Below are 26,791 nucleotides of genomic sequence, written 5' to 3' on the forward strand. Positions count from 1 at the left end.
GCAAAAGAAAAACAATCCAAGATAGAAGCAAATCAAGAGATGATTGCTCTGCAAGACAGTCTCAAACAACTATTTAAACATCATTTGTGCAAAATTCTATACTTTGTAATGTTAAAAAAAACTTTCTCTTAATTGAAAATCTGAATATGTTTCAATACTCCAATTAAAAACTGGTATATGTTTGCAACTTTTTTTACCTTAGCCATAAAGCTAGGAATCGGTGGAGGATTTAGAGTCACCACGACCAAAGGCAACCTCATCCATGCTCTGCCCTATGCGGCGGTATCTACCTCCGGCCTCAACAAAACCGGGACAAGGCCTGTAAGCCTTAATGGGCCACCAACCGAAGCCAGGGACAGTGGCAATGCCTCCTTGAATCCTCCCGTCGCCGTTGCAACCATTCTCTTTCACCTCCTTCCCGCATCCTCTGCAACCACTGTATTCATATTCCCGAGGTTAGTTTTCGTGTATATGTAGCTAGAGACCAGAAGATGCTTACAATAATCTAGCAATTGATATATCATTTTTGGCTAAACACCAGACCATTATTTAGACATAACAAAATTCGATTTTAGATAAAAGCTAAGCAACGGAAAGGTACCTGAAAGTAAGGCCATCTTTGCCGTCGTCTTCATCAGTCTCCACGACGGGAATCTGGGAAGAAGAAGATAGTGGACGACGATGAGGATGATGCTTTGAATAGAATATGAGACTGTTCGAGCTTAGCGATTGTTGATAGAGCCATGGGTTTGGTTTGTGACTCCCATTGTTGTTGGGGATGAAACAAAAACGTGTTGACATTGAAGAAATGGAACTCGCCATCTCTCTCTCTCTCTGTGAGCTGAAGAATGCAGAGAGAGAGTCTGAAATGATGATGATGATGATAATGAATGGCCACAAACTATTGAAAAGGCAGCAAAACGCATTGCTATCGAAAACCAAATCATTTCTCGGTTATTTGGGTCTGGTCCGGTTTATTCTCTCCTTGAACAGGCTCTTTGAACCACAACAGAACAACACAAAGGAAGAAGAGTCTGGTAAATAATAAAAGGATTTTAATCACACTAAGATTGAATATCTCCTCTACATAACAAATCAAATACATTCCATACGTCAAGAGCTCAAGCATAATGAGTGATGGCCAAAAACGAACACAAACAAAAGAGGCAGCAAAACAAACGACGTGAAGTAGTAATAAAACGACATGGTATGATATCGTCTTCCAGGGAAGATCATCTTATACAACCTAAATGTCTCTTCTGGGTCTGGACCCAGCAAAACAGTCGCCATGTGATGATGATGCTCGTTTCACTTGGACCAAGCCACTGCGTCGATCTCCGATTGAGCAGCTCGGTACAACTCCAGCCTCTTAGATATGGCGCTTCGTCTCTCCATAATCGCCGGATCCTCGTTCAAAAGTGACGATAGCCTCTTCATCTGTTTGGTAATGGAATTCACCGTTTCAGTCATTAGTTTAGCTTAGCAATATGATAGTTTCACTTAAGACAGTAGAGAACTTACGTCCATGGTACCGAGCTCGGCAAAGAAATGGTCGAGGAGGCTGCGCTTGGCTTCTCGGACTTGGCAGTAGACAATGGACTTGGGGATTGAATTCCGCAGTCCAGCACAGACCATGTTCACGTAAGACAGCACATTGGATCCTATTGCCAGATGTTAACAGGTTGTGTGTGTGAGGTACAAAATATAAAGATACCGCAGCAGAATCATAATATGCTTTTAACTTACCGATTCGTCTGAGATAGGAATCGTTGTAACGGTCGAAAATGGAGTGCGTGGGGTTACCACCCTTCTCAACATCTTGGGGAAGCTTCCTGAAGAAATCAACAGTGAGGTAACTGCACTCCATGTCCACCAGCTGCAGTGTTGCTTTCTTACTTCCATCCCGCATTTTGTCCAACGACTCTATTGCCGCGTTTGTCACCTCCACTCTCAGTGCTGGGTATTGCTTTAATTCCTGCACATGTTCAACCCGTCTATATCATTGAACCCGAGTGAATATGTCGTTGTATATATATTACTAAAAGAGGAAGAGAACGTACCACCGTCTCATTCACAGACTTGTGAACCAGATCCTTCAATATCGCATGAACCTGGTAATATTAAACACGCGCAAAGACAATAATAAGAGAGACGCTTATTGCCTGTTTTTCTTTGTAAGGTTACTGATTCAATTTATATTAAAGATGCAAGTTAGAGCAGGTACAGTATCAACAGATGCTTCAGCAGGGCCTCGGATGGATACTATAGAAGACTCAATGAGACGACGGTAACCTTGCTCAGGAGCAATCAAGTGAGGCTGGTAACCGTCAGCCTCAGTGACCAGCTTGCGGATGTTGTCCATTGCTAGCTGCTTGTCAAATTGAAGTCTCTTCAGAGCCGCTGGAAGCTGGTTATCAAACACGTTATACACCTTCTCGCCACCAGCACGCCTGTGTCATCATCAACCACAGGCACATAATTGTAACACTACATTTTTTACTGATAAATTGGTTAAGAGTTATATCAACTCGGACACTATAACAACTCATGGTTTAAATTTATAAACATTAGCAGCGAAAAAAAAGGCCTCAACATACACTCCATCAAGATGCTCCTTGAAAATTTGATCGAAAAGCCGACATATCTCCATTATTGAGTACAACTTCCCCTGCACCAAAACAGTAATTAAATCTTGATATCTGGTAATACAAAATGAAGGACAAAAAAGAATACACAATCTTACCCCAGCATCAGCTGCAATAGGCTTCCCAAGGCGACTAAGTTCAGATTCCAGCTCTAACACTGTTTTGTTAATAAGCGACTGGATGCCTGGAATTCTTGACTTGATCACATGTTCTAGATGCTGTTCAAACAACAACCACAAAAAGTGTTGAAGTTAGACTCTGTTTCAACCGCAAAAGATGGTGGTTCTATATAGTAGCTACATCTTTCTCGTGATAGCCCTTACCTTGGAGAGCATCTTTGCTAAATGCTCGGAACCCATTTTATGTGCAAGGTGCCTATACTCTGTAGTATTGGAGAAGTACTCCCTCTCTCTTCTCCGAGCCGCAATCATGTCCACATTCTTGTTAATATCTGCTTGGGAGCGGTTGACAACACCAACCCATGGATATTTCAGCTTAAAAGATCTCCCTTCAAGAATCTGAGCAAAAAAAAAAACATCATTTGGTAAGTAGCAGTGAACACGATAACCGTTGATGAGAAAACATATAGTATTATGTTACTACAGAAATTAGCATGATGTAGCTCGGACATCATATCAGAAGTCTATTTACAAAAAAAATCATTATGCATTTACAAAGCATTTCATGCAAAGTAATTGCAGCTTATAGAATAGCATTTATCAGGGTAACGCAACTTACTTCCACTGCATCGGTCCCCTTGTCCATAAGATCGATCTTTGTCAAGACACCAAATGTTCTCTCCCCTGTAAAGATTACAAAGAGTATAAGATGACCACATAACGCGTCGAGTATCTTTGGTGGAAAATGAATGGTTCGAGAAGTAGTTACCAGATGGATCAACTTCACGGGAAATTTTAATTGCGTCAGAGGTAGCAAGATCTTGGTTTGCAGGTGAAATTGCCAAAATGATGCAGTTGGGCTGCAAGAAAATTTGATTAAAAACATAAAACAGAATTAAAAAAAAAAAAAGCTATGCATTACTCAACCAACATTAAAGTGGCAATAAGCCGTCGATTAAATCTAAAAGGGTCTGCGACTAAAGGATTTCTTATTACCTTTTCAATGTAGGACCGGACCATGTTTTCAATGTCCTTCACTATATTTTCAGATTGTCCCTCTGCATCAACCAAAAGAAATTTGTCGTGACTATCTATGGTAAAGAGTAAAGGCCATAGCTAGAGTGGAGTAAATGTAACTTACCAACAGCAACTTTTGTAAGCCCTGGAAGATCAATCAGTGTCAAGTTGACAACTGCACACATAGCAAAGATGATAAAAGTTTAGAATATGAAATTCTGAGAAAAAAAAAGGAAAAGCGAATAAAATTAGAAAGTGGCATCCTAACCATTGGGAGAGTAAATGCTAAGGTGAATGGGAACACTAGAAATGGCCTTGCTACGTCCGGTCTCCCTGTCAGTCTCATCTTGAATCTCCTTCCTCACAGCAGCTACAGAGGTAAATGACTAAGGTAAGCAAAAATATGGGAACATAAGAGAAGGTGAAAGCTCAAAGGACAAGCCAACCCACCAAAATCGGTGAACCTTTTCCTGGGGAGGTGAAGAAACTCAGCATACTCCCGGGCTCCGTCATCAATCTTTTGCAACTGTAAGACAAGTGGCCTTCGGGTAACGATACCTACACAAAGTATCCCCAAATGCATTTTTGTTTCTTTTAGTAACACACAACAAGCGATTTCAAATTTTAGGAAGTAGGAAAGAAGTGTGATTACCAGATCCACGGGGTAAAAAGTCCTTTCCGACGATGCTCTCCAGGACTGAAGACTTCCCTGAGCTCTATAAAGGCAACAAAGCAAATCGAATGCGTGATTGTAAATATACACTTCATAAAACCAAATCAATGCAATCATATCCAAGTCAAACCCAAGTCCACACTCCACAATACCAAACGGCTTGCAAAGCTAACACATAGTACAGGCCAAATCGTATCCATATCACGAATGTTGCAAATCCTGAGGGAAGTCGAGATTTAAACCTGACCACCGACGACGGCAATGGCAGGCAAGGAATCCCAGAGAGTAGGTAGGGCGCTAGAGTCTCCATGGTCTCCCAGAGCTGTGCAAGCTCTCTGTATCTTGTTTACCAGAGATATCAGATTCTCCATCTTCCTCCTTTCTCCCTCCTTAAGCTTGCGTTGTTGATACGGTAGCTGCTGGAGCAGATCGGCTAGATCTGATATCTCCGCCGGATAATTTTACACCGGTGGGAATGGATCTGCGACGGTGAGGAACTGAGCTAGAGAGAGGGATTTTGAATTTGAGTCGACGAAAAAAGAATTTGGGAGTGTTTGTTGGTTTGGGTCTTTTGATTAAAAAATAAGTTAAGGGACGAACGCGGTTTTATATAAGCCGAGGAAGGAAGGGGTTTTTCTTTTACCAACGGGATTGGTTTTGGTCTTTGCACACAAAGTAACAAGTGAAACGGCGTGGCGTTTTCTTCAGTTCTTCAAAGACGACAGACACCTAGAGGACTTTACGAGTAAAACGGCATGGCGTTTAATTTGATTCTTTAGAGATGACGTGGTGTTGTATCTTTATTCCTCATACCTAACGTAATACATTCGTCCATAAGTATTTTTTTTGGTATGAAATTTGTCCATAAGTTGTGTGGAGTGAGCTAATTAGCTAATCATAAATAAGCCGGATAAAATATTCGTAAAATTTGATTTGACTCGATTAGTTATCCTTTTAGATTCAAAACGAAAAATTTGGATATTCATAACTTTATACAAAAAAACTAATATGTATAATCCGTAAAAAATGAAACAAATCACAAATACTAATATTTAAAAGAACAGATATCCGATTTCATCCATATATATAATTTATATAGAAATTATGTAAAAATTATATCATTATTATATTTTACTAGAATTTTACAATATTTGTATCTATTAAATTTATTATGTTAGTTATTAGAATTTTTGAAATAAATCACTTTTTAAAAAAATATTATTTTATATTATTTTATATTTTAAAATTTTATTATATTTGTACAAATCGAAATTGGATATCCGATTTAAAATATAAAAATCAAATGGAATACTTTCAAAAATTCAGATATTTGACACGTATACTTGATTGTGTAAACTACACGATTGTTTCACGGGATCAACTTAATCAGGTCGATTTATTTTATCAAAAAAAAATATTACAGGTTTAAATAACTAGCAGATAGAGAAAATAAAAGATTATCAAATCTCTTCATGAGAAAAGTGCTTTCATGTGGACCACGAACATCCCATTCCTCCCTACCCAACGGTCCGAAGATTGGAGATTTCAAAAAAAGATAATAAGAGACGTTAAGGATCATGATTTGTTTATTCACAAAAACAAATGGTAACTAGAAACAACAACATGCTGAACTTTTGAATTTTGAATGAGTCTGTCTTTGTCTTTTGTAATGACAGAAGCTGTAAATATTCAAATTTATTTTTCTTGTTATATAAAAAGATCCTACTATATAAAAGGGACTAAATTCAAGGCTTTTGAGACTATCCACTTCAGCCAAAATATTTTCATCCAAAAAAAATTAGAAATAGATGTCATTTAGAAAATAATTAACTAACATACGACTTTTGATATTTTTAGAAATTTCAAATTTGTAACTGCTAATTTATTAATAGAATCATATATCTATATTGAATTATGTTCTACTTTTAATCGTTAGACTTCAAGGGTAAATAAATTATCAATTTATAATATATATAGTTTATAACTTTATATTTTAGTTATAAATAAAGAGAAAATAATCGGGGAGTGTGAAGAATCTCATGTAAAATTATGTAATTAAAATGATAAAATGGTGAGTATGATGAGGTGAATCTAAGAAAATTTGTTGTACAAATTATGGTGCTTTCTTCGTCCACTATAATGATTTAAAATAAAATATATATTCACATAAATAAGTCAATATTTGTTTTTTTTTTGGGGTCAGATGTTAAGATTATCATTTTCTGAAAGGTTACAGTGTTGTTTTTAAACAACTTATTACAGCAAGGAAACAAAAACAACCAACAACAACTCAAGGTAAAAAAATTCTTAAGGAGGTCTTATACAAAAAAGATAAAAAGAAGTAGAGAAGAGGAAAAAGAAGAACTTGCCGGGTAAGAGAAGAGACGGTCCCGCATCATACGGTCGAGAGAGGCAAGGATGACTGATGAAGGTGAGGAGACAGCTATGAACACACGAGCATTACACTCTTTCCACAGCAGGTAGATGGCTGACTGAAAGTAGAGCTTGATGACTGGAGTAGCATGCGCATCTGCGTTGACGCGAGGTTGATTGATCCAGGCTGCAATAGAGTGTAGATCAGCCAGAGGAGAAATCCAAACTTCAGCAGCAAAAGGCTCCCATATCAAGCGAGAGAAAGATAACTCAAAGAAGAGATGATGATGAGTCTCTATTTCCAGATTACAAAGGACGCACGTTCCTGAGACATTTAATCCCCAACGCCTCAAGCGATCCTTGGTTGGCAGTCTTCTTTGCAAAGCCAGCCATGATATAAACGCATTACGTGGAATATGTTCCTTGAACCAAATAGTATTGTGCCAATATTTGTTGTTGATAGTGTTTATATTTTTTTCTGACATTAGTATCCATATTTTTTAGTAAACTGATCCAAAAAGATTAGTTTGTGGAGCTAACCAAACGAGGATTATAGTGTTTACTTTGGAAAAAGTAATAGGTTGAATGATAGATGGCGTGCGTGCTTTTTCACATGGAAATATGCACATATATTAAAATTGTAAGATTTGAATCATAGAGAAAGTATAGTGTATATGACTGAAGTTGGTCCATTCTGAAACTAAAGATGGCTAAAATTCTTCTTTGTCAAAATGCATTGATGTGAATCTTATATGAATAGAATTCTCCATTGCTTATAGCAGTGTAATAAAATTCGTGTGTAAAGAAGAAAAAATGTTATATAAGTGAAAACAAAAATTATAATTTTTTTTCTTGTGCGTATAGGCTCTTCGCAATTTGAAGAAGAAAGAACATATTGTGTGAAAATCTTTGGCTCGGTCAAATATTATCCAGTTGTTTATAAAACTGTTGTTATCTGATTCATGTAATTTTTCAGTGATATTTTAAAAGCCCAAAAACCCATCTATACTGACTTTTTGATATTTTTTTTCTGTGATTTTGAATTTAAAAAGAGATAAAACTTTCGATAAGTTATGTAAACTCAGAACAAATATTTAGGTTTAGAAAGCATTTACATGTTTCAAACTTATAATATATACATATATAATGTTTAAAATTATGCATATAAAACCTGTGTAAAATGTGCCTGAATATGTTTCTTTTCTTTAATGTGTTAATCGTACTATATATAACATTATTTTAAAATTTCAAAAAGTTTATGTCACATACAAAAAACCATCAATGAAAAATATAATTTTCCATCTACAACAAGAAAAATGAAAAATTATAAACATATAAATTTAAATTAAGAAAAACTAACATTGGAAAAACAAGAAGTTAATGTAAAAAAAAAAAATCGACAAATAATATTATAAATAAAATAAATTTATAAGACACAATCCGCGCGAAGCACGGAAAAAATCTCTAGTTCCCTATAAAAAGAGAAGCAAATTACCGCATGTCATAATCAAAGTCCACGTTTGTAATTAGTGCCTATGTTAACCAATAAATTTTCTGCTCTAGTTTAAAGTTTTCGCATATTTTAAAATATAATTACAATATCAAAATAACAGAAATTCATGCTTTACAAAAAATATTATAATATATAATAGCTATGTTAGTTGATAAGACAAAATAGATAAATAAACTATTACATTAAAAATATAAAACTATTATATTTGTAAGACAAATAAAAAATCACAAAACTAATATTTTTGTGGAACTGATAGAGTAATACAAACACAAAATAATGAAAAATACTTATATTTCGAGAGTTATGGGTTTCGAGTCCCGTAGAAAGTAGAATTATGCAATTTAATAGAGAAAAAAACTTAAAAAGACTTTCAGCGCAAAAAGTACGTCGAGCATGGATTCTATCAGACGGATCAAGTGATGCAGTCAAGACATAAATCCTCATAAGGCAGGTAAAATTTTCGGATTTAGAATCATTTATAATATTTCTCGTAATCGCATAATTATCCAGCGTTAAGAAAATAAAATAAAAAAATACTTCATCTTATAGTAAGTAGAAGATAAAACATAATAAAATAGAATTTACTGTAAAACATTTCAAAATTTAAAAAATTTCATAATATCTAAAATGCTTTACAAATCTCTTTTTAATACATGTAAAATTGTTCTAACCAAAAAGCATATTAGATTTTAGAGGCATAATCGTTTAGAAACAAAAATACAAGGTTTTTGATGATATATCCAATGTCTATGTTGGAGGATTATGAGGGTATTGCTTTTCAGGAAGGTGATCATATTGTGAGAGTTGTAACATATTATTTTAACACGAACATTGGAATTCTCTGCTGTTGACCAAGCTTTGCGCTTAAAATCCATGCAATTACTACCGGTACGATAATTTCAGCTGCAGAGAAAATCAAGCGAGCCCTCTTCGCCATTGACCTAGACAAGGCGCCCAGCCCTGGCGGGTTCTCAGCCTGCCTTTTAAAGCAATTTGGCCAGCGGTTGGGGCTGCCAAGGTCCATAGCTTCTTCTCCACATGAATTATGCCCATAAATATAAATGTAACACATGTTTGACTGATCTAGAAAGGTCAAGCACCTAAGCTGGTCTCTGAATTTGGACCGATTGCTTTGTTTATCGTGTATTATAAGATCTTCGAGAAGATATCCTTGTGACTGCAACTTGTTCTTTGAGATATCATTTCGGAAAACCAGTTAGCTTTTCTTCCGGCCGCGCAATCTCTGATAATGTTTTGATAACCCATGAATTGCTTTATTATCTTAAGACCTCGGACGCGTAGGACCAATATAAGCAAAGCTTATGATATATAAGGTAGTTTGGAGTGAGGTTTCATTCGAGAAGTCTTTGAAAATTTGGGTTTTGATGCGGATTGGGTACAATGGATTATGTAATGTGTATTTTTAGTAGGTTAAGTAAGCAAGTAGCTTCAAAGTAGGCAAACTTTGTGTAGACATGTGCCTTATTGTCTTTGTTGGATTTGTAGTCTATATATTTGCGAAAAGTAGGTTAAGTAAGCAAGTAGCTTCAAAGTAGGCAAACTTTGTGTAGACATGCGTCTTATTGTCTTTGTTGGATTTGTAGTCTATATATTTGCGAAAAGTAACAGCTCAATGAAATGGTATAGTGTATGGTTGGTTTAAGAATTGAGATGGAAGAGTTTTCATTGAATGGTTGGTGGACCATATATAGATTGATTGGTCACATAAGCATAAAAGTTTGAGGAGTCTGAATAGTAAGGAAATTTATGATACTACACTTGTTTTCCTTATCAAAAGAAAAATATCACTTATTACTTGTGCCGAGATATTGTCGGCTGCAATGTCTCAAATGTCTTCCAAGTTATTTATCATGGAAGGTCATCCATCGTTAGAAAAAATTTAATCAACTAAGCTTTCATTATTTTAATATCTATGCTTCAAAATAGAGAAAGGAAAGAAAAAGAAGTGAAGAGAGGTAGGCACAACAAAGATGGTGAGTTTTCTAAATCCACGGTTCATTCAGAAAATAGGTTTCCGACCAAACACCAACATAACAAACTAATTAAATAAAATAAAATTTGGGGATAATTTCACGTCATCACCCACCCCGATTAGAGGGTACAAAGCCGAGATCTAGTGGGGTGAAGCTTTTACAGCCGAAGCTTGATGATGCAAAGCAAGAGGAAGAAGAACACACACTCAACGAATCTGCCTTTTCCCTGCACAACGGTCAACAACCAAACACACATAAGCTGCTTATGTCACTCCCTCCTTGTTTTATTTTTTATTAACAAAGGTCAACAAGTCAAAAAGAGAGGTACTCAATAATCTCAATTATGTTTCAGACAAAAGTGACCAAACAAGAGTCATCTCCACGTGATAGCCAGTACGAAAAAAAAAACGCATTGTTCCACCACCTTTTTCACTCACCGTCACAGTTTGTCAAATTTAGAAAAAAGATTCCAACTTTAACCGAAAGTCACTAACTTTTGTCGCAATATAATACATCCTTATTCGATCTTCGTAATTTCTTTTAGCTCTTGATTTGTTTTCTAACACTTTTTAAAAAGAAACACTAAGAGAGCTAGTTTCCTCTTCTAAGCAAACGATTTAAGCAGTAAATCAATCACCCACTATATACCTAAATGTAGAACGACAGAAGAAGCAAATTTGAAACAATAAACCAAAAGTGTGAAGTCGAAAACTTTACCCTTGCGGAGGAAATGGACATGTAATCCGGTGAAGGGTTCTCTGGCGTGTAGATGCCGCCGCCGCCACCAGCACCGGGTGATCCACCAGTGGTACCGCCACTGCTGCTACTACCTCCTCCACCGGTGGAGTTTTTGCTGCCACTACTACTACCACCACCAGAGGAGGAGGAGGAGGTCTTGATCCCGAGGGAGTAAACGGGAGTCCCGTCAGGGTTGAAGAGGCCATAGTTCCTCTCGGAGGTGGGGCCAGGCTTCATGTTCTCATTGAAGAGAGCAAAGACGAAGATGGTGAGATCGCAGTCGGGTCGAATGGGAGTCCTCATCTTCTTGCTCATCATCATCTTGATAAGATTCCCGTTGTACTTGCGCGCATTGTCGCAGTTGGCACCAACCTCCTGCGGGTCGCCGTTGGAGGGCCACCCGGTCTCGGAGACGACGATGGGGACTTTCTTGTAGCTGATGCCGACGGCGTCAAGGGCGTGGTAGACGGCGTCGACCTGGGCGAAGAGCATGTTGTCGTAGTGGAAGTTGGAGCCAGGGTCGGTGAAGCCCTGGTTTGGCTGGAAGAGGACGAAGTCGAGGGAGATGTGTTTGGGGTTGCCCTCGTAGGCGAAGAAAGGGTAGGCGTTGATGAGGATGGGGGAGCCTGTCTTGACGTGGAAGTCCAAGATGGGAGTGAGGGTTCCCAGGAGGTCGTGGCGGAAGGATGTGGCGGAGGGAGGGTAGGATACGTCGAGGATGGCGAGGGAGTGCGCCGTCGTCACGAAGATCTGCTTGTTCAGGCCACAGTCCACGAGAGCACCGTGGATGCTCTGCATCGCCGGGAAGAGAGCCGCCGAAAGGTCTGACTGGTTGGAGGTGAGGACTTCGTTGCCCACCACGATGGCCACGATCTTGGTGCCCGGGAGGTAAGCTTGGACGTTTTGCTTCACCCAGTCACGGGCTTTGTCCGAGTCTTTCATCTGGGCAAGGTACTCGTTGCCAAGGGAGACGGTGAGGTCGAAGCCGGAGCCGGAGAAGGCACGGAGGGCTTGTGGATCGGCGTCATAGAGCTTGACTTTGGTGGCGCCTACGGACTTGAGGAGAGGGATGACGTTCTTGGGGGGAGGAAGGTTGTTGGCAACCTGGCCGTAGTTGATGCCAATGGAGGTGACGGTTAGAGGAAAAGAGAAGAAGAGGAGAGCAAGGCACACCAGAGAGAATGAGATCTGGGAAGACGCCATGGATTGAAGTGAGGGAGTAGAGAGAGAGAGAGAGATAGAGTAGTGAGTGGTTGTAGGGAGATGATAGAGGAGGCAAGGATGGGGCCAGAGCGTTAGGATTTCACTAAATTTCAAAGTAGAACAAACAAAACAGTAGTAATAAAGAAATAATGAAAAGGAAGAGAGAGAGAGAGAGTAATGTTGGTTTGGATGAGCTGTAAGTCAGTGTCTCTAGAACAGAGAGAGCATCTTTCATGTTTTAATTGCAATTTGCTTGCTCTCGGATTCTTATGACAGATCATTTTTGTCTTGATACTCTTATTACACACTTGCTTGGTATTTCTGACAGCTACATGGAGGAGAAATACACAGACTTAACTCGTTTTTTTTCATCTCGTCTGTAAAACTCAAGTAAACATACACTACTATATGGGCAGTCTTATTGCTTCAACTAGTATTTTCCAATACAATCTAACTAAGCCCTCCTTTATAATTGCTCTTTTTACCCATAATACAAGTTTTGACAAACTCAATGTCATGCCCATACATGTTTGGCTCATACCAAAAAATAAATATGAAAAAAAAAACAAAACTGAATGGCAGTCGATTGGCTAAAGTGATACAAGTCTCAGTACACAAATGTAAATCGTAAAATAAAAGACTGTTTTGGTATAATAGAAGACAACAAGGACAAAAGAGAAGAAGACTGTAGTGAGAGCACTCACGCTTTGTGTGTCAAAGCTTTTGCAGCACCAAAGGGACAAAAGTGATAATGAATATATCTATCTGTGTGCTGTGACCAGCGTCTCTATGAACCTCAACCCATCAAACCTAGGCTCCATTTTCTCCATCTTCCTCGATTCCCAAGCCTGCTCATTCATTTCTATGAGAGGAGAAACCTAAAGCAGATCTGTAATCGCAAATGCTAAAAGAGGAAACCAACCTTTGGGGAGATTGGTGGAATAGCGGAGGAAGAAGAATAGAGAGCAGCGGTGGAGAAGGCAATGACTGAAGCGACAACGCCGCTCGGAATCTTCATCATCATCATTAGCGGAGGAGGAGGAGGAAACCCGTCGACGCCGGATCTCGACCACCACCAACTATGGAGCTTCGTCACGTCTTGTTTTGCCCTTATTTTCAGAGACCAAGAAAAGAAAATAGTCTAAATGTTTTTCTATTTTTTTTTTTTGACGTCTGTTTTTTCTATTTTATATACCGTATTAATTAAAAAACATATAAAAAGAAGAGTAATGACGTTGGAATGTGGTGTATATCGGAACGGTGCATTTTGGTTCGAGTTGTTCGATACTTTTATGATTTTTAAAATGGAAGAGATGTTTACTCTTGTTCAATCATTAAATTGGTTAAAATTCATGAACTGATTTTTTTTTTGTCATTTTTATTAGGGTGAATTGGTTTTTTTTTTTTTAACACTAACAAATTTCATTGAAACGAAACATGGTGTTACACGGGATGAGATACATAGCTAGCGAGTTATGCAACTCCTAGAAACTTAAGCCAGCAGTAAACAGGACCTTACTCTGGAGACTAAAACCGACAGAAAAAACTTCTTCGGCAAATACAACAAAACATAATACACACAAGCTTAGAGTAAGACTGATCATAGAAATAGATCATAACAACAAAACACCCAAATAATGCGATAGGCCGAGAGAGGAAGGAAGACATAAGCACACACCCACAAGCGAACTTTATTAAGGGAAGTCTGCATCTCTTTATATTGCTCCGGACCACTGCCTGACGAGCCACGAGACACCGCAGAACCTAAACCCAGGAGGAAGAAGAAGACCCAGCTTTTTGACATTCGACCTCCACGCAAGGTGCAAAACGAGCCAAAGCCCCAAATCCTTGAAAACGAGCCGGAAGATAGAACCCGGAAGCGGACAGAAGAACACACATCCGAGACTGACCCGTCACAAGCGAAACCAAGGATAAGCACATCCTCCCAAACTCAGCCAATCCACCACAAGAAGCAAGAAATAACCACGCATGCAGATCAAATCAACCCGACCAAGCAATATCTGAGAATACTTTCGCTCACCAAGAGAGAAAAGATTCTTAAACATGCAGATGGTCCAAAACAGAGAGAGAACAAAGTTAGATAGAAGAGGCAAACCAGAACCGGAAGTACGATTCCAAGAGAACCAATGCCAATAACGATCCTCTCCAAAATCATGATCTGCAGATCTGGATCTCGAACTACAATCAGAGGTACTCAAAGCCAAGATAGGGACATGCAAGTTAAAATCGAAGGAGAAACACAAGACCGGACCGACGGCGGCTAAGAGAGCCCTCACCGTCGGCCGGAGATACGAATCTAAATTTTACTTAAGCTAGAGAGAAGGCAGAGGAAAAGTTAGAAAGAGGTCGGTCGGAGTGCCGGCTGTCCTTTCTAAAGTTATGGTGAATTGGTTTAAAACCCTAAAAAAATGAAAAATTTAAGAAAATATCTATGATGTGACTAGTTTGTGTCTATGGAGAAATGTATCACAATGTAGAATTTAAGGTATTTGGTTAATTAGGGTAAAAATTTAGTGCATGGGGTGCAATTTCTCTTTATTAAAACCACAAGCCCAAGTACAAACTGAATTTTACAAAAAAGGAACGAAATTGGCCTAATCTCTTAAAAGCCCTATAGAACTCTCTCTTCGTTCATTTATTAATCTCCTTATAAAAATGGTTTCATGCCCTAACCATAAAATTATACATACATATGTATAAATATATGCTGTCTGTCTAGATCCACTTCCAATATTGCAATAATTACTTTTCAATATGAACCACCACTTAAAAGTTAAATCTAGTTTTCCAAGAGACGTGTGATACTTGTGCTAGACACCTAGGGGTGTTAAAATAAGTTAGTTCCCTTAACTCAGCTCAAATTATGGTGAATTTAAACTTTTCATATGTTAGTTTAGTTTCATTTATTATATAAGATTTCATATGTAAACTTGAACTCAGAAGTTTGTGTTTCAAAAAAAAAAAAAAAATTTGAACTCAGATCATCTAGATCATGAGTTAAATGAACAAATTCGCGATCAAATATATAAAATAAAACTTATAAAATAAAATATAAATAATATAATTTTCATAAGATAATTAAAAGTTTAAATATTAAAAATCCAAAACATTAATATTAAATACTGAAGCAAATCAAAACCTAATAATAAATAAATAAAACTAAATTAGTGATTCAAAAATCTATTCCACATATGAGTCTAAAGATGATTCATCTTCAAAGTCTTCATCTATTCAAATCATAATGATATATATATTCCGCATGAGACCATCATGAGAGTCTTAGGAATATTTTGTTTTACATTTTAATTCTAAAGATATATGATATGGGGATTGATATCAATATTCTTTTACATTCTTATATATATTTAAAACTTTTTAGTTTTACATTTTAATTTTAGAAGATAAATATGATTAATATAGAAACTATCTTTTCTTACATAAGAAAAATAGACGTCATCCACGCACACAAATATATATATATATATATATATATATAAAGTATAAAAACGACCAAACTCATGAGTTGGCTCATATTCATTAAAAATCGTTCATATAACTCGTGATCTAATTTAATCTCGATCATTAAATTCATTTATTAAATAAGTCTAGAAAACAGAACTCATGCTCATGAAAAATCAAATTGAACGGAACTAGCTCATAAGCTCTAACTCATTTTGACACCCCTATAGACATGTCATGCGAGTATCAAGGTAGAAGCAGATACATATGTGTTTTTGGATAAGCTTATTAACTACTAGATATGTCAATTAGAGTCGAAGCTAATAGTCCAAAGGATTTGAGCTTAATTATATTAGCCCAAAAATTGGCTTTTCAGACTTAAACCATTTGGAATTTAACTGGTTTGGGTTTAAGTTCGTTTGGGGTAAAATTGGCCAGAAAACCTGAAAGTTATATGCTAATATATATAATTATGTACCATTGATGCTCATGTTTAAACAAATATATAATTAGTGCTAATATCTTAAACAAATATAGAATTTCGGTAACTTAGTGGTATCATAGTCTAGTTTTAACACTGGTGCTCATGTCTTAAACGAAGATAGAACCTTTCTCCTACCGAGATATGTTGAAGCATTGATTTGTATAAATACTTAGTTAGAACGATTTACGTTTTGCGATCCAAATATTTTTAGTGTCTTAAACAAAGATAGAACATTTCTCCTAACAAGGTATGTTGAAGCATTGATTTGTATAAATAATTAGTTAGAACAATTTATGTTTTGCGATCAAGATATTTTTAAAATTTTATTTTATATTGGTATATATGTGAAAATTAAATATTTTTATATTTTATATGTAGTTTTTGATGATGATGAAAATGTGGAAATTAGTGAAGAACATCTTAATTTTGATCCGACGGTTTCTATTGCTTAGAGTTGAAGGGATTTTGTTTTATTTATGTTCACTATTGCTGCTTATATGGTTTTCTAGATAAGATATTTAATTTAGTTTTAGATTTTATAAAAGGATGATTATTTAAATTTGGAATTAAACTAATTTTAGTTTTAAACAAAGTATTCAACTTTTTTAAAAGCCTGAAAAGCTCAAAAAAACTCTATAGGATCGGGCTGGATTTTGAAATATAGACCCAAATTTTGCGGGCCGGTCGGGCCGGACTTAGGTAGCAATGGGGTTTGAAGGTTTTGGGCCGGGCAGGGCAATCCCGATTGACACCCCCTATTGACTACCGCAAGAGGGATTACAATATCTGTCACGTCAGGATTCAAATTGAACGCCAATGATAATATGCTTTGGTCTAGAGACAATACACTTCAACATGTATTAACCCTAGAGACCACAGAAATACATACAGATATATGTACATATTACATATATAGGATGACTAGCTTTAGGACAACAAAAAAAAAGATTTAAACATTTGATTACATAAGGCGACAAGCGTGGACGTTGTCGTCGTTAAAGAAGTTGCTAACTTTATCGTCGCCACGGTTAGTGACGTGGATGTGACCATGACGGTCGCTGAGGTTGTAGCCGTGGCGGTAGTAGTTGTAGCTTTCCCTGAATTCGCGGGTTGTGTCTTTGAAGTAGTGGTCCGAGGAAGTGAAGTAGCGAGGCATGTCCGGGTAAGGCCAGAACTCCGCTCGCTTCCCGGCTCTTCTCACCGCCTTCAGCACCTTCTTCCTCTCCACGTACCCAACTACCGTCACTCTCTCCAACTCCAGGTTCACCTCCACCGAGTCCACTCCTTCACCACCACCAATACGACACCGTTTACTTTGTTAATTCAATATATATCATTTACAATTTTACTGATTAGCTTCTTTTCTAAAACACACTTTGATTACCTCTCAACTTGTAAATGGCATGCTTGACTACCCTCTCGCATCCACTGCAGCACATCCGTACTTTTAGGTCTATCGTCTACTTTGTTGCAAAACATTCATATGTTGCAGACTAATTAATTAGTATCAATATTTGATAATATCTAAGGAAAAAATAATAATTAGAACATTTGTATATGTATATGCTTAATCGGCCAAAGGTATATTAGCAACATCCACTAGTGAGACAAACTAATGACATTTCGCTTCCGTTTTGTCCGATTCCCTTTAACGAATCAATAAAAAAAAGACAAAAGTCATGGTTTAACATACAAGGAAAAAAAACATTTGAACACAGTACGTTAATATTTTTTTCGAGAATCTATTCTGCCAATTTTTTTTAGTATCTAGCGTTTTCTTGCAAAATCCGCAGAACTTATGGTAAGTAACTAGGTAAAAGCTAACGATTTCCACTGATTAGCCATATCATAAGGAAGGTTTTGAGACCGACACAGTTATATTGTTATCCTAATAAATCGATTTATTCTCTTTTTAGCTACTGCATGACAAACTAATTTCATGATCATACGGTCGACCAGAGACGAACTAAGCTATATACATGAAAACTGAGGTTAGTCAAAAGAGAAGAAGAAAGAGAATACCTGTAAAGAAAGTGGACGAGCCTTTGGCATGGTGTGGTAATAGTTGAGGTGGCTCACACTTTTGACCTTTGGCTTCTTGTGTGGATAGCCAAGAAACAAACCGTAGGTGATGGTCGATATGATGGACCTCAAACCCATTTCTCTGCTCTAACGCTCTCTGCTCTATATATATTTATACGTACTGAACCTACTCACTTAGCTAGAAAGATTGATGGTCAGGACTCACAAATCTTAGAGAGAGTAAGCAATAAATATATAAACAAGAGAAATGCATGGAGAGGGGTTTTAAACAAAGAATAAGATTAGACAGAAGGAAATATATTCCTTTGGAATCGCTTCTCTCTGTAATAAGTTGTAATCTCTGAGGTGATATTTATTTATATTCCATATCATTTTCATGTATATTATTTATATGACTCAAAACACATTACTACTTTATGCTCTTAGCGAAATCAGAGGGAAACAAATAGTGGCTTTATTTTGTTCAAAAAACATATAATGGTTATGATTAGTTTTATGGTTCAAAAAACATATAATGGCTTTATGCAAAGGCAAGTTGATGAAGATATATGATTAGTTTGCTAACCATTGTGGATATCATATAGTGATAAATTTCATAATTAAAGCTTCTTTTAAATATAATTTATAAAAAGCTTTGTCTTGACATAATGCGATGGTATCAAGTGTTTTTTCTTCTCACTGATGGCATATTAACGTTTTAAAAATCCAATTCTAAAGAAGTGTGGCGCTATAGCTTATGCTTGATGTATATAAAAATCAAAAGAATATAAGTTGTCCTGGTTTTATGGCTTCATTGGTCATAAAGTGGCCGCAACCGCACCATCCAGTGCACACTGCTATAAAAGGAAGATTTTATTAAAGATCCAACCGAAATTTAATTGAGTTGATTAAGAATATATCCATAGTTTTATACCCATGAGTGAATTCACTACAAGAAAACACGCCGAATTCCGACGGAGGTTCCGACGGATTAAAATTCGCCGGACGTTTGTGACGGATTTCCGACCAATTTCCGACGAAAACAAAAAATTTGAAGTCGTCGGAATTCCGTCGGCCATTTCCGACGAATTTCAGAGGAAAAATGGCTCGTCGGAATATTCCGACGACTTTTCGATGACATTCTGATAAAACATATAACCGTTGTAGTCGTCGGAAATTCGTCGGAATATACCGACGAACTTCCGACGACATTCCGGTTGAGAGATATAAATATTACCGTCGTCGGTATTCCGTCGGAATTTTCTGACGAATTTCCGACGAACCATGTTTCCGTCGGAAATCCCTCGCAAAATACCGACGACATAGCGACGACAAAGGGTTCCATTGAAGTTTGGAAATGTCCTCGGTAATTCGTCAGAATTTACCGACGACATTCCGACGAACTAGACAAGTTCGTCGGAATGTCGTCGGTATATTCCGACGAATTACCGAGGACATGTGTTTCTAAAAAAATTCAAACATAAAAATCTATAAATTTAGATGCCAAAACTATGAAAATAACACATAATAAGTGTTTAGTATAGTATTAGATCACAACCGTTCAAATATAACAACTCATTAAAATATTTATGTATGCATATCATTGTTTTCATAACATCTCATCTTAACACTCATATACTTATACAATCATATTCATCTAATCTTACACTACAAAAAATGTTGTTGTGTAAAATCGTGTTATAAAAACATTTTTATTGTTAAATCTTTATGCAAATACTATATATATTATCAAAGATTTGGATTTTGCATTTAGAAACTTGTAATCAACCCCTAAACACTAAGTCGTCGGAATTCGATCAGAAAAAGTCGCCAGTATTCCGTCGGAATCTACTGACGGACACCAATTCCGTCGGAATTTCAATTTACCCGGGAAAACCAAACCGCGTGAAAATTTTCGCGAACCGCCAATTGGTATATATTTAATTATCCCGACGGAATACTGACGAACCTGTGTCCGTCGGAAACATTAAATATAATTACCCTTCTTCTTCCTTCTTCGTTATTTCCGCCTCCGCCTCTCTCTCAATCCTCTCCGCGATTTCTCTCCCTTTCACGGCGATTCCGACCATTCTCGAGCTCCTATCACCGGCGAATCCTCTTCTCACCCTCATATCTCTTCCCCAAACCCCAAATCATGTAAGAATCATCCCAACCTTGTTTTATCTCATTTTTTTAGGGTTTTGGAAGTTAGATCTCGGATTTTAGGTTGTTTGATTGAAAATTTTAGGATTGAATGGATAGTTTAGGATATATAAGTTAGGATTGTTGTTTGGATTGTTGTTTTAGTTTTTCTTGGAATTATTTTGTGTGTTTGTTAAAATTCAAAACGTTTTACTATTTTTAAAACGTTTTTTTTATTTTTAAAAACGTTTTTCAAGTTTCCAGTAATAAACTATGTATAATAAAATGTTTTTTAAAAATTTTAAAAATATTTAACAACATTTTTCTATATTTATAAAAAATTTATAATTTTGTATATATATATATATATATATATTAATCATGTATAATAAAAAATTTTAAAATTTTTATAATTTTTTATAAGTTTCCTGTAATAAACTATGTATAATAAAAGGTTTAATAGTTTTTTTTAAAACGTTTATAAAACCTTTTGTAAATATATAAATGAAAACATTAAAAATAAAAATGATTTGAAAAGATTTTTGATGTATTAATTTTTTTTTTAGGTCTGAGGATGTACCCCGCCCCGCAGCCCGTCTTCGACGTAGTTTGGTGAGCAGTTCCCGTGCATCGGGATCGTCTCACGAACAAAACTCGGTTCCCGCATATATTCCCGCTCCAGAAGAAGTTCAGCGCCGAGATAATGCAGAAGCTAGATCGTTTGATGTCTTCGAGTTCTTAGTTTTTTTCTGCTTTTTAAAACTTTCTGAATGTTTTTTTTTCTATTTCGGTTTGTATGAATTTTTAACTTTCTGAATGTTTTTTTTTCTATTTCGGTTTGTATGAATTTAAATTCTATAATATTATTAGTTTTAAATTTCAGATTTTATTTATTTATTTATTAATTTTTAATATAAAAAAATATAAAAATGCAAAATTAATTCGTATTTAAAATTGATATATTCCGACGAATTGAGGGCGTCGGAATATACCGACGAATGAAGTCGTCGGAAAATACCGACGGAGAAGGTTCCTCGGAAAATTCCGACGAACCATAGTCCGTCGGTATTTTCCGAGGACTCGGTTCGTCGGTATAGTCCGAGGAACGTGCTCCTTCGGTATATAGTTTTTCCGATGAACTCTGGTCTCGTGTGTCCGCATCGGAATATCGTCGGAAGTTCGTCAGAATGACGTTTCTCGGTATTCGTCAAAAAGTCGTCGGAAGGTCTGACGAAATTCCGACGAATCTTTTTTTTCCGACGAAATTATACCGACGGACTGGTTCGTCAGAAATTCGTCAGGATCGGTCTATTCCGACGAATTTCTGACGATTTCGGTCATCAGAATCCCCCTGTTTTCTTGTAGTGATTTTGAAGGAGACCTCTAGACTTTTCATATCTATTATCTACTCTCTAGTAGAGAGCTGGTAACATAACCATAGTAGAACATAAACATTCATAGTTCAACCAAAACCAAAGAGACTGTATATATACCTTTTTTGTAACAGAGACTGTATATATACAAATTAATAAATTCCTACTATATATAGGGAATCTAATCTATTATTGGGTTGTAAACTTGTAATAACCGTGTAGCTTGCATGCGTTCAACTTGAGGCTCATCTTCTAGAAGAAATTTATATGATTGTGATATTGTCTTCCTACTAATTACTCCAAGAAATGAAACAAGTGAAATGTTTCGTTCGAGTATGAGACTTTTATGTAAGAAAATGTTAGTAAAAACGAATATGTTATATTTGAAGAATAAAGAAATAAATTACTAAAAACTCCCACTTAATCTAGAAGAACAGTACCCTTTTTTTGGCAACATGAAGAACAGTACCCTATAGATGCTAAGATAATATTATATTCCGAAGAATATATTATCGTTGGTAGAAATAAAACGAAACCATAGATTTAAAATTTTGAAAGGAGAGCATCAAACATGTGTCAGTATCATCCAAACTAAAAAAATATCAGGAGAGAACGCGATATTCCCACGCATATATTGTAAACATGAAAAGACATGTATTGATGGATGATCTTAGAGAATCAACCAACGTTAAGAAAAAAGTCGATGAGTTAGAGAAATGGAGCATGTGCTGCTCCTGCTTCTGCTGCATGGCCCGGATTAAGAAACCACTCTCTCCTCTCCTCTCCATGTCTATTATTCCTTTATTCCCTTATTTTATTTATTTGTAAAAATGTTCCTTATTGTTCACCCTTTTATTATAGTTCACATATTTTCCCAACAAAACTCTTAACAAATATCTCTAGCAAGAGATTGTCAAATACGTGAAATTAGTCGGGCTTCAGTTTCAAATGGTGTTGTAGTTAGTATACTGTTTTAGATAAAACAAAGTTGAGAAATTGCATCGTACACACAAGACTTATAGGATAATTAGGCTAATGCACTATTTACATTATCGAGGATGTCAGAAGGTGTTAGTTTTACATTTTTAACCTTGCTCACTTCATATCCACATCAACCGGTTACCTTTTGTTCTTGTAATTTACTTTATTTATTTATTTTTGATAACCCAACAATCTCATGTGTCAGGCAAGTGGAATTTTTTTAGTTATCGAAAAAATATACTGAGGCACAGCATAACATTATACTGAGGCACAACATTATCAGAATGTTGAAGCGATTTCGCTCCAAGCCACCACAGGGTTCTCATCTCCTCTGTGACATTACAACGTTCTCTACCGCTACTGGCTCTGTTCACCGTCGAAGCCATCTCCAATTATCGAGCTATCCTCCTTCACGAATCAGTTATGGCAAGACCAATCCCGGGCTCCAATTATTGTCGCACTGTAACGGACTCACCGTTGTCCACGTTTAAGCCAAGCTCGGATCTCTTCCAATGGTGATTTCACAGATTATTGCAAAACAGGTCCCTGGGCTTCTAGTTATTTTCATATTGGCCCACGACTTTGTAAATTGCAGACACATCCTCAATTCAGCCCTTTAACTTCTCGATTGTGACAATTTAGCCCAGGCAAAAGTTCTGAATTTGCCGCATTGGTCCCTGCATTCTTGAAATCTTTTGTTTCCTGGTTAATAATCTGTTAATAATTTGTTTAGCATATATTTATCAAGGGCATAACATATCAACTATGTCCTTACTTGCATTGTTGTCTACTCAACTACAGGTACCACTACGGCAGATGCGTTAAACAATATCCAGCACGCCTTGCGTTTTGCTAATCAAGATGTTGCACAAGCTGGAAATGTAAGTATAACCTAAACACTTCATCAAAATCCTGCTCTTTTTGCTGTTACATTTCCTAACTCATATAATTGTCTTAGGTGGTTAGCAAACATACCATCTTAGCCAAATTTATGGTTTTTTGTTCGCACGTTAGCAATATATAGTTGTAAATTGCAGGCCACCAATAAACTTAGCCTAGTTTTCATCTAAGTTAACAAAACAATGTTTTCGGTTGGACAGCTACTGGATTATTTGCTCTAGTTATTAGTCTTTCGTTAGAGTAAACGTAACCAGGAAGACTAATCTGACCATTTTCAACACAATTCTCCTCTTTTTGTTTTCACATTTTTGCAATACATATAGCTGTCTTAGGTCCCGTTGTCGGATGCTTTGGATGCTGAAGAATCCAACCCGTCTCCTAGTCCTAGGAACACATCTCTCAGGACGGACGGGATGATCACCAAAAAACTGCATCCATTTCAGAAATGTTTCCCTACCTACTGAGACAAGCCGGGAAACAACCATGTCCTAAAGATTTGAAGGCCCTAGCCATTGAAAGACCATGTATCGTCCCCCCCAGAACCACAACCATTTTGATTCTGGTATCACCTATATTCTACTAATTCAAGACCATGCGGTTTCTGGTAGTGATGTCTGCAAATGCATCACTCCCGATGTCCTTGACCTTGAGGTCGGAAGAACTGCAGTCATGAAGATAATGGTTCAAGTCCTATGGTTCTAGCCACCCAACCTCTGCCTACTGTTATATCTACGTTACTTTTGGTGTTGTTTTGGGTGGGTATCACCCTTTTATGTCTTATGTGTTCCTTCGTTTTAATGTATAATAAAAACTTTTTTAACTACCAAGTCTTGCGTGTATCGTTGTATAAAATGTCTTAGTCAGTCACCTCGATTCTTAAACTAAGACAGAAACCTGCACAGTAAACGTGTTAAACGGTAACTAGAATGTTTAGCCTCTTATTGAATTAGTTAACATGCTAACATAAATTTATAAAAAAAAACTTTCGCCACTCTGCCAACCTATTTACTATTTAACACACATATATTTTGGATTAGTGCAAATATATTTTTTGGCTTTTAGCAGCTGTTGTTAACCCTACACACACAGAGTCACCCGGTTAATAATCTGTTTAGTGTATATTTACATCATAAAACATGCTAAAATCCTAAATCAATTTCCACAACTATCTTTAGCAACATAAACTTTATTTTAACCCAACCTGTGTTTTTGTTCCCTAGCTAAATACAAACCACCAAACTCTTTATAAGGCCAATCTAACGAGTCGCTAAATTTTCTTGAATACCATTGTCGGATATAAAGGGTTATATCATAGAGTTTGCGAGTTATATTCGAACTCGACGTGGGTTGCGAGCTCATCAAAAAGTTCATCCTTTTGAAGTTTCAAATGTTTTAAATCTCATGTTGGATGATAGATCCATGAATTTGATGCATAAACAACAAGAAAAGCTTATAAAATTTGTGGATTTTGATAAAGATATGCGTTGCAGAAAACAAGTTGCAAAAACCCTTAATAAAAGGTGTAGAAGAAGATGATAGAACCATAATTATGCCACTCATTTAAGAAACATACAAACATAATTTAAAACACGCCACTTTGGTTTCGAACTCGGCGTAGGATGAGCAAATCCAAGCCCATTTACCAACAGACAACATTATTTTGTTTGTTATTCATCTAAGTTCGTATATATATATATCATTTATGACAATAATTTTTACAATAATTTTTTTTATCTTACTTCACATAACAAGAACATCATTTACGACAAAGAGGATCAGATACCCGTTAAAATACTTCATATCCGTACAACCTTTTGAAAATTCTTACCATTACTGCATCCTTACAAGCTACGATAGAGTGTAGCCCACTAAAACATAAAACAGTTGCTAAACTTTACCCTAACCGATCATGTCACTAGCACAACCCGCAAACTGAAGAACTTGAAGAAAAGAAAAACAATCCATTTCATTAACTACCCAAGCCCCACTCTGTCACAAACTTTCAACACCCACCGTCCGTGCTACTTCCTTTAGAGGAAGTCTCCGTTGCCCTCTTGCCAGCCTTGCTAGTCCCAACTCCCTTCACTGCGCAGCAAATAGCTAACTTCATCATTTGTTGCAGAGTATTATCACAGGCGTTTGCCTCATTTCCAACTGCTTTACCCCTCACAACGTCTACCGTAGCTGCTAATCCTAGTCCCTTAGCAACCCCATCTCTGCAAAACAGTCACTTATTATAAATAAACTATTATTAGCCATCAGTTTCAAGACATCTACTTATTACGTTTTAAAACATGACTTATTATTTGCTAACTTATTTATTATGTAACACACTTATGTTTTGTACGAGTGCAAATTTATTTTTGGCTTGTCAATAACCGGTTTAGCGTTTTAAACAATCTTTTGTTATACTTGATAAAAACTCTTGAGTATATATAGCAACTACATTTAGCAACTCATTATTTTTTTTAGCCGATACTTTATAATTTTTTCCTCGCTAACATTAACCCAAATCATTATAAAAAAAAAAGAACAAGCTAACCTGTCGCTAAATTTGCTTGATTTCCATCCACCATCTCATCATCATCGTCATCCAGCTCCATTATCTCTCTAACTGGTGGATTGCTACGATTTCGGTTTGCCAGAAAGTTGTCCGCGTAAGCCATCTCTAATGAAACTCGGTGGAAAAGGAGCATCCCTTCCTCTGGAAAGATGGCATTCATAACCCGTTCAGATTGGGCTGCACGATCACCAATAACAAGATCTGTACTATCAATTTCAAACTTTGTTCAAGGTCACCAAAGTCCACCGCAAACTTAAAAAAACAAAAAAAAACACTTATTTGCTTACAAACTCACTCTCATACGCGGTTCTTCAATCTCCATTGATCTTCAAACTTGAAGCTTCATGTACCAATTCAAGCAGACTCTTCTCGATCGCCAACCTCTCACAAGCTTCAGTCTCCCTCAACACTCAGATGGAACGCACCCACGTCCTCGGCGTAGCTCTAACCCGAAGAACTTGTCTCCATTCACTAAGGATTACGGAAAAGCGAGCACGATATTACCCAACTAGAATGGTGATTTCGATAGGAGTTGGATCAGTTGGAATGAATGGAACACCAGAGAGCTACT

General features: G+C 36.6%; 5 protein-coding genes across 6 annotated transcripts; all 5 read right to left on the reverse strand.

Moving 5' to 3' along the window:
- Window positions 1–5: 5 nt before the first annotated feature.
- LOC103850252 lies at window positions 6–901 on the reverse strand. Its single transcript, XM_009126969.3, has 2 exons — window positions 602–901; window positions 6–436 (listed from the first exon to the last, which is right to left on the reverse strand). The coding sequence occupies exons 1-2, from the start codon at window positions 820–822 to the stop codon at window positions 211–213; spliced, it is 447 nt and encodes a 148-aa protein (XP_009125217.1). The 5' UTR covers window positions 823–901; the 3' UTR covers window positions 6–210.
- Window positions 902–1,042: 141 nt separating this feature from the next.
- LOC103850253 (dynamin-related protein 1A) lies at window positions 1,043–5,041 on the reverse strand. The gene is made up of 16 exons (XM_009126971.3): window positions 4,697–5,041; window positions 4,434–4,497; window positions 4,232–4,339; window positions 4,050–4,151; window positions 3,906–3,956; window positions 3,761–3,822; window positions 3,534–3,624; window positions 3,384–3,448; window positions 2,969–3,163; window positions 2,744–2,863; window positions 2,598–2,668; window positions 2,225–2,450; window positions 2,061–2,111; window positions 1,747–1,975; window positions 1,522–1,661; window positions 1,043–1,437 (listed from the first exon to the last, which is right to left on the reverse strand). The coding sequence occupies exons 1-16, from the start codon at window positions 4,823–4,825 to the stop codon at window positions 1,309–1,311; spliced, it is 1,833 nt and encodes a 610-aa protein (XP_009125219.2). The 5' UTR covers window positions 4,826–5,041; the 3' UTR covers window positions 1,043–1,308.
- A 5,198-nt stretch (window positions 5,042–10,239) lies between these two features.
- On the reverse strand, window positions 10,240–12,488 carry LOC103850254 (glucan endo-1,3-beta-glucosidase 10). The gene is made up of 2 exons (XM_009126972.3): window positions 11,052–12,488; window positions 10,240–10,560 (listed from the first exon to the last, which is right to left on the reverse strand). Exons 1-2 carry the CDS (start codon window positions 12,273–12,275, stop codon window positions 10,492–10,494), a joined length of 1,293 nt encoding a protein of 430 aa, XP_009125220.1. The 5' UTR covers window positions 12,276–12,488; the 3' UTR covers window positions 10,240–10,491.
- A 238-nt stretch (window positions 12,489–12,726) lies between these two features.
- On the reverse strand, window positions 12,727–14,154 carry LOC103850255. The gene is made up of 2 exons (XM_009126973.3): window positions 13,198–14,154; window positions 12,727–13,123 (listed from the first exon to the last, which is right to left on the reverse strand). The coding sequence occupies exons 1-2, from the start codon at window positions 13,300–13,302 to the stop codon at window positions 13,037–13,039; spliced, it is 192 nt and encodes a 63-aa protein (XP_009125221.1). The 5' UTR covers window positions 13,303–14,154; the 3' UTR covers window positions 12,727–13,036.
- Window positions 14,155–17,022: 2,868 nt separating this feature from the next.
- LOC103850256 (heavy metal-associated isoprenylated plant protein 30) lies at window positions 17,023–19,230 on the reverse strand. Of its 2 annotated transcripts, none has more exons than XM_018656301.2 (3): window positions 18,262–19,230; window positions 17,624–17,885; window positions 17,023–17,523 (listed from the first exon to the last, which is right to left on the reverse strand). In XM_018656301.2, the coding sequence occupies exons 2-3, from the start codon at window positions 17,676–17,678 to the stop codon at window positions 17,201–17,203; spliced, it is 378 nt and encodes a 125-aa protein (XP_018511817.1). In that variant the 5' UTR covers window positions 17,679–17,885; window positions 18,262–19,230; the 3' UTR covers window positions 17,023–17,200. The 2 variants fall into 2 exon arrangements, with proteins under 2 accessions (XP_018511817.1, XP_009125222.1); XM_009126974.3 differs by having other exon boundaries at window positions 17,624–17,699; window positions 18,262–19,212.
- Between the last annotated feature and the right edge of the window lie 7,561 nt (window positions 19,231–26,791).

Source organism: Brassica rapa, chromosome A07, assembly GCF_000309985.2.
Source record: "Brassica rapa cultivar Chiifu-401-42 chromosome A07, CAAS_Brap_v3.01, whole genome shotgun sequence".
NCBI classification, from domain to species: domain Eukaryota; kingdom Viridiplantae; phylum Streptophyta; class Magnoliopsida; order Brassicales; family Brassicaceae; genus Brassica; species Brassica rapa.

Coding starts and splice junctions, on each gene's coding strand:
- LOC103850252 (XM_009126969.3), bottom strand. CDS start 822: ATGGCGAGTTCCATTTCTTCAATGTCAACACGTTTTTGTTTCATCCCC. Junction 437..601: donor AAAGATGGCCTTACTTTCAG/GTACCTTTCCGT, acceptor ATATGAATACAG/TGGTTGCAGAGGATGCGGGA.
- LOC103850253 (XM_009126971.3), bottom strand. CDS start 4,825: ATGGAGAATCTGATATCTCTGGTAAACAAGATACAGAGAGCTTGCACA. Junction 3,625..3,760: donor TCCGGTCCTACATTGAAAAG/GTAATAAGAAAT, acceptor ATTTTCTTGCAG/CCCAACTGCATCATTTTGGC. Junction 1,976..2,060: donor AGTCTGTGAATGAGACGGTG/GTACGTTCTCTT, acceptor GAACATGTGCAG/GAATTAAAGCAATACCCAGC.
- LOC103850254 (XM_009126972.3), bottom strand. CDS start 12,275: ATGGCGTCTTCCCAGATCTCATTCTCTCTGGTGTGCCTTGCTCTCCTC. Junction 10,561..11,051: donor TGTCCATTTCCTCCGCAAGG/GTAAAGTTTTCG, acceptor ACCGTTGTGCAG/GGAAAAGGCAGATTCGTTGA.
- LOC103850255 (XM_009126973.3), bottom strand. CDS start 13,302: ATGATGATGATGAAGATTCCGAGCGGCGTTGTCGCTTCAGTCATTGCC. Junction 13,124..13,197: donor TTCCACCAATCTCCCCAAAG/GTTGGTTTCCTC, acceptor ATGAATGAGCAG/GCTTGGGAATCGAGGAAGAT.
- LOC103850256 (XM_009126974.3), bottom strand. CDS start 18,399: ATGGGTTTGAGGTCCATCATATCGACCATCACCTACGGTTTGTTTCTT. Junction 17,700..18,261: donor CTCGTCCACTTTCTTTACAG/GTATTCTCTTTC, acceptor GCAACAAAGTAG/ACGATAGACCTAAAAGTACG. Junction 17,524..17,623: donor TGCCATTTACAAGTTGAGAG/GTAATCAAAGTG, acceptor GTGGTGGTGAAG/GAGTGGACTCGGTGGAGGTG.